Below are 6778 nucleotides of genomic sequence, written 5' to 3' on the forward strand. Positions count from 1 at the left end.
ACACCACCCAGCACAGGCATCATCTACACTGGACGAGGGACCTGTGGGCCTCAGTGCTGGTCACTGATGGAAGTCAATTCACACTGAGCAGAAATGATGGCCACCTAGGATGTTGGAGACGTAAAGGAGAGCTCTGTGCATCAACCGCTGTTGTCACCAAATGAGCCTACTACTGGAATAACATCATTAATCCAGTCATTGTGCCTCTGCATTAACAACTCAGGTCTAATTTCTTCTTCATGAACGATCATCCTCCAGCTCATCGAGGTTGCATCATTAGGGAACGGCTGCTGGAGACTGGGGGACCTCAGATGGAGCGGCTGCACTTTCTCCAGACCTGAATCCCATAAAAAACCTATGGGATCACCTGAGTCGCCGTATAGAGGCTCGTAACTCTCTACCAAAGAACCTCAATGACCTGAGGAACGCCCTTTAAGAAGAGTGGGATGCAAAGTTTCCACTTGTGACCAGCAGGAGATGTCGTTGTCAGCTGCAATTGATGCTCAGGGCCACATGACAATTTATTAAGACACTGACATTTTGGGGGGTATACCCACCACCGTGGTTGTCTTTTGTAAAAAAAAAATGTTTGACATCAGAAAATCACCATTGCAGCTAAACGCTCTAGTGTCATGATGAAATATCACTGCAGCATGAATGTTTTACATTTTATATAAATCTCACCCATATTCCATAATCTCACCCTAACTTTTTGTGAGTAGTGTATACTTTAAATCTGAGGTAAAACATACCAGCATCTCAAAATGATATGGACAATAGTAAAAATTAACTGATATTTTTGGTGCAAGGGCATCCATCAGTTAACCCAGGAATTCCAATTTCCCACCTTCCTCCAGATTCTTAAAACTAAACTTCTCTAGACCGTTGGCTCCTAGTGGGCGGGGGGAGAAGACCATGATCCAGCCCCTGAGGTACAATTGTATCCATTACCTTCTTATTATATGTACAATGATGTTTATTGAGTAAAGGCTACTTTACACGCTGCGATATCGGTCCCGATATTGCTAGTGTGGGTACCCGCCCCCATCTGTTGTGCGACACGGGCAAATCGCTGCCCGTGCCGCACAACATCGCCTAGACCCGTCACACATGCTTACCTGCCCGGCACTGAGCGGCCGCCCAATAGAAGCGGAGGGGCGGAGATGAGTGGCCGGAACATCCCGCCCACCTCCTTCCTTCCTCATAGCGGCCGGGAGGCAGGTAAGGAGAGGTTCCTCTTTCCTGCGGCGTCACACATAGCGATGTGTGCTGCCGCAGGAGCGACGAACTACATCGTTACTGCTGCAGTAACGATAATCGAGAATGGACCCCCGTGTCACCGATGAGCGATTTTGCACGTTTTTGCAACGAGGCAAAATCGCTCATCGGTGTCACACGCAGCAACATCGCTAATGCGGCCGGATGTGCGTCACAAATTCCGTGACCCCAACGACTCCGCATTAGCGATGTCGCAGCGTGTAAAGCCCCCATTAGCTTTTTTGCAAAAATCATCATTTGATCACAAAAGTAAAGTGGAAAACTCCTTTAAATCTATGCAGAACATATAGGGTGGCTTTACACGCTACGATATCGCTAAAGCGATCTCGTTGGGGTCACGGAATTTGTGACATCCGGCCGCTTTAGCAATGTCGTTGTGTGTGACACCTATGAGCGATTTTAAATCGTCGCAAAAACGTTCAAAATCGCTTATCGGTGACATCACCCCCTATTCCCAATTATCATAGCTGCTGCAGTAACAATGTTGTTTGTCGTTCCTGCGGCATCACACATCACTATGTGTGACACCGCAGGAACGAGGAACCTCTCCTTACCTGCGTTCACCGGAAAAGGAGGAAGGAAGGAGGTGGGCGGCATGTTCCGGCCGCTCATCTCCTCCCCTCCTTTTTTATTGGGCGGCGGTTCAGTGACGCTGCTGTGACGTCGCTATGATGCTGAACGAACTGCCCCCTTAGAAAGGAGGCGGTTCGCCGGTCACAGCGACGTCGCAGAGTAGGTATGTGCGTGTGACGCTGCCATAGCGATAATGTTCGCTACGGCTGCGATCACCACATATCGGCCGTACGACGGGGGCGGGTGCTATCACGCTCGACATCGCTAGCCGATGCTAGCAATGTCGCAGCGTGTAAAACCCGCCATAGTCTATCACTTTAGAAGGGGTATCCAGTATGATTTTAGTTGCCTCAATTTTTCTGTAAAGTTTTTCCCCCCACATTTCCAAGACAGATATTCCCAACAATTAACTAGGATATCAAATAACTAATGACAAACAGGTTTTATATACTGCACATCATAAATATGAATCCTTTGGCTCTGTAGTTATTGGGGGGTTTCTGTTCTACAATTTTCTGATAAAATTATTTTGGATCCTGTATTACACATCGAGTCCCCTTGGTATCTATTAGCACTCCTGGAACATCTTAGAAGCTTTTGGATAAAAGGGGACCTCCAGGATTCCCAGGATAGTTGTCAAGTCTTCATGGAAAGCATCGCTCTTCCCCCTTTTAAAGGACCTGTTGCCCTAAGCCATATTAGCGGGGAAAATGGCGTGTATCCTGTGTGAAATTTTGAAAAGTAGTTGATGTGTGTTACAGACTGGTGCGTGTTACTGACAAGTAGGCACCCCAATGTGGAGTCTATGGATATCCTGTAGCAGTCTCTACATTACACCCTTAAGGCCCCGTCACACACAGAGATAAATCTTTGGCAGATCTGTGGTTGCAGTGAAATCATGGACATATTGTTCCATTTGTACACAGCCACAAACCTGGCACAGATTGTCCACAATTTCACTGCAACCACAGATCTGCCACAGATTTATCTCTGTGTGTGACAAGGCCTTTACACGTCTACATCTTACATCTCTATAGGACACCCTTAAACATCTACATCTTACATCTTTACATGACACCCTTAGCAGTTTATGCGAGTCTTGTAGACATTAGCCAATATACGGAAATTTGTATAGCTCTGTTCGGCTGGTAGGCGCTTCCGTTTGGTGTGAATTGAATCTGCTCCAAAAAGACTTTAACTATGCTCTGAAGTTTCTCAAGACCCCAAAGAATAATAAGCTTAGGGCCGAAAAAGTGTTAAAAAAATGTAAAAATACTGTGACCACATGTTCAGCCGCGGCGACTCCACGCCTGGTCTTCCAATCGCTTGGGATTGTTGTTTGGTTTGGATCTTACATGGTTTTCGAGGCCTCATGTGGGACAGAACGTATATTATTGCTGCAAAAGATACACGTGACCATGTGAGGTCTTGTCAGTGCCGGTAGATCTGGATCAAAGAGAAGACATATCCAAAGCGAGCAGAGGACCAGGTGTGGAACAATAGCAGCAGGATAGGTGACTACAATTTTTTTTTGTTTTAACCATTTTCTGGCCATCAAAAGATTTATACGATTTATGAATCGATTTCTACGTCTCTAGTATCTGTACAACACTGCCCATATTAAATCCTGTCATTGTGGTAATGCTCCTCATCAATTGTCTATAGCAGACTACTTTCATTAACGACTTCAGCCTTGGCCAACCAACTTTTCCCGTTGCTCACTCATATACTTATGGTTATGTTTTGCAGGATCATGCTTTTGGGTGGCCGTCCTTGAAGGAAAAGTAGTTGGAATAGTGGCAGCCAGAGGCAACGAAGAAGACAACGTTGTCGAGTTACGTCGAATGTCAGTGGATTCCAACTACCGTGGGAAGGGAATTGCCAAAGCCTTGGGCCGTAAAGTCCTGGAGTTTGCCATGTTAAACCACTACTCTTCCATTGTGCTCGGAACGACGGCTGTGAAAATAGCTGCTCACAAGCTGTACGAGTCCTTAGGGTTCAAACATGTGGGTGTCGTGGAGCACCACACCGTTCCGGGGATGACGCATTCATTACTGGAAAGAATGTTCTTTCAGCTTCGCTACCATCGCTACTGTCTCCAGCTACGTGAAGAATAAACCAACTCTGCCTGTTCCCTCTTCCTGCATTTATTTTCTATTAACCCATTTCTGCAACAACAGCAGATATTTTTTAATTTGCTGCTCCTTCATCCATGCTTTTGATTTTATTCTCATTCTCGAATGTACAACCAGTTGTCCCTAGCATGCAGTGAGAAGGAAGCTGCTCCATCGTCTTCATCACGGGTCTCCTATCAGTTAGGTAGAGCTTACCTAGGCGCTGTGTCTACATAAGCACACGGACTGGAGCGACGACCAGGTGGAAATATCCTACTATTTTTTTAAAATTGTATAAAAAAATAATTCTGAATTACCTGTCAGGTATAGGGATGGGAAATCAATTTTGAATGCAATGCATTACACCAGTAGGGGGCGCTATTATTAGGTCTATAAAGTTAGCCTATTTGCAATGTGAACACTGATGCTCGGTACATACAATGCATGAAAAGGAAGCGTTTGCACGTTCACACACAGCACTGCCAGCAAGGCACCGTTGTTGCACTTTTCTTGGGATGTGCCCGATAATTCTGCCAAACCCAAGTGGATTTTTTGCTCATCCAAATTTTTGTGACCTTCCCTAAATATCATACACCTTTAAGCCAGCAGACAACCTGTTACATCCAAACTGAGCCAATTTGTAAAAATATTCTGTAGATATGTATGTAACTCTTCTAATTTTTATCATTTGGTCATGGTAGGACCTATTTTCGGAGGGGCAAGTGTCCCAATGGCTATTAAAGGTTTCATTCTCTGGCTCATAGAAAAAGTAATTGAAGCACAACAGAAGCCATCATCATCACTGATGTATTTGCACTTTTTTTTTTTTTTTTTTCATATCCCCGAGAGTAAGATTTAGGCTATGTGCCCGCGGAAAAAAGCAGCTGAAAAATGCGCATTTTTTATTGCATTTGCGCGTTTTTTCACATGCTTATTTCCATGTTTCTTTTTGTGCTTTTTTAAGTCATGGTGACCGCAGGGGTTCAGGCGCTGTACCCCTGCAATTGCCGCCGGGTCACTGGCTGATCTTACAGCCGAGACCTGGCTCTCGCTGCCGGGAGCGGTGCCTGCGCCGCTCCCGGCAGTTTAACCCCCTGAATGCTGCGATCAGTACGATTGCTCAGGAGGCAGGTAGAGGAATCGCTTATCTCTCCCTGGCGATCGGGTCCCTGTAATGCGATCACAGGGATCCGATTGCTGCCATAGTAACCCTGGGTCATCACCATGAAGACCCCGGGTTACTGAGGTACAGAGAGCCTCACAGACCAGGGCATCTAAGTTACAGGAGTTTCCTGTAGCAAGTTTCCACGGTAAAGAATGCAAGGTGAGAAAATGTCCTGGTTATGTGGCCTATGTGCAGGGAACCCGGTGACATCACAAGGTGAACCGAGTTCATGCCGGCGGATCTGCAGGAAACCTCGGTAATCCACCGGCATGAACTCGATTCACCTTGTGATGTCACCGGAGTTCCCTGCAGCCAAGGTCCTGCAGTAAAGATGAGATGAGGAAATGGCTGTGGGGAACCCCAGTGACGTCAAAAAAGCACATAAAAATCAATGTGTGCATTACACATGCGTTTTTTCACTGCATTGAAGTCAATGGATGAAAAAAGCAGGGAAAAACTCAGAAACAATTGGCACGCTGCTTCTGTTTTCAGCAACAAAAACAGCAAGGAAAAAAGATGCAGCGTGTGCACAGCGAATCACAATTCTCACAGACTTTGTTGGGATGCTTTTTCCTTGCTTTTATTGATAAAAAAAAAAGCAAGGAAAAAAGGCATGAAAAAAGCAACGTGGGCACATAGCCTAATTCTTCTAGGGTGAAGGAACGTACAGACACCGATCAACCCTTCGTTCTGTATATAGACCCTACATTGAAGATTCCCCTGTAAATGTGACCCGCTTTACCTGCCCTGTAAGAATTCTGACTTGTCTAATGCAAAAAGTAATGCAAAGCAGATTTGGCATGCGTCTGTACTTGGTATGCCTGTACGGTGCCTGCCAAAACAAAGGTCCAAGTCAGCAGCTTCTTCCGTCTTGAAAATGTTCGGAAAATCTAGACTTTGCATGTATAATGTATAAATGGGAAAGGGGGGGGATAGGTTCTAGTTTTAAAATGAAAAAAAAAAACAAACAAAAAACAAAAACAAAAAAAAAAATCTAGATTGAAGATGCATTTGATTTGTATGTAAAGCAAAATTAGTTTTAGTAACTTTTTTAGAGAATGCCTTCCTAGATTTATAGTTATGTTTTGTTTCTTACTTTAGGTAAATAAGGACACGTGGCGATAAACAAGGCCATCAGGAGGGGTCTGTAAGATCAGAGATGTTGGCATCCATGCATTTACTGAACTTCTTAGAAATAGGGGCACATGCCAAAAAGCCAGGATGTTTAGCCGCAGGGAAGTCATGGACGGTCACCTGAATCTTTACCCTGGAAAAGCTACGCCTGTGACATGTTATGGGATTCTCAGGAACCACATACTTTTTATTTTTTGCCCGTTTCATGCCAGAATTGCCCCCTTTAACTTTAAAGGGGTATTCCCATCTCCAAGATCCAATCCCAATATGTAGTAGTTATAATAATGATAATATTACCAAGTACCTCCAATTAGAAATGTAGTATAGTTCTCCTGATTAGATGTCACGGGTGACAGACAGTCCTGTGGTGTCCTGCAATAGAAGGTCACAGCATTTGGCTGTGAAAAATGCTCCCGGACTTTCAATTTTCCTGCTGTTAGTGTTTAGTGTACTAGGTATCTCCTCTGTTGGGTTTTCATACTTTTCCCTTTAGGACCCTGGGGAGCTCCTCTTC

The 6778-nt window shown here is 44.9% G+C and overlaps 1 protein-coding gene across 1 annotated transcript in view; it reads left to right on the forward strand.

Moving 5' to 3' along the window:
• NAT8L (N-acetyltransferase 8 like) overlaps positions 1-4721 on the forward strand; it is a 109141-nt gene extending 104420 nt beyond the window's left edge. The window contains exon 3 of the mRNA XM_075346809.1: positions 3601-4721. Within this exon, the coding sequence (XP_075202924.1) occupies positions 3601-3968 (368 nt within the window). The 3' untranslated portion in view covers positions 3969-4721. The remainder of the gene's footprint in view (positions 1-3600) is intronic.
• Positions 4722-6778: the final 2057 nt, after the last annotated feature.

Source organism: Anomaloglossus baeobatrachus, chromosome 1 (genome assembly GCF_048569485.1).
Source record: "Anomaloglossus baeobatrachus isolate aAnoBae1 chromosome 1, aAnoBae1.hap1, whole genome shotgun sequence".
Lineage (NCBI taxonomy): Eukaryota > Metazoa > Chordata > Amphibia > Anura > Aromobatidae > Anomaloglossus > Anomaloglossus baeobatrachus.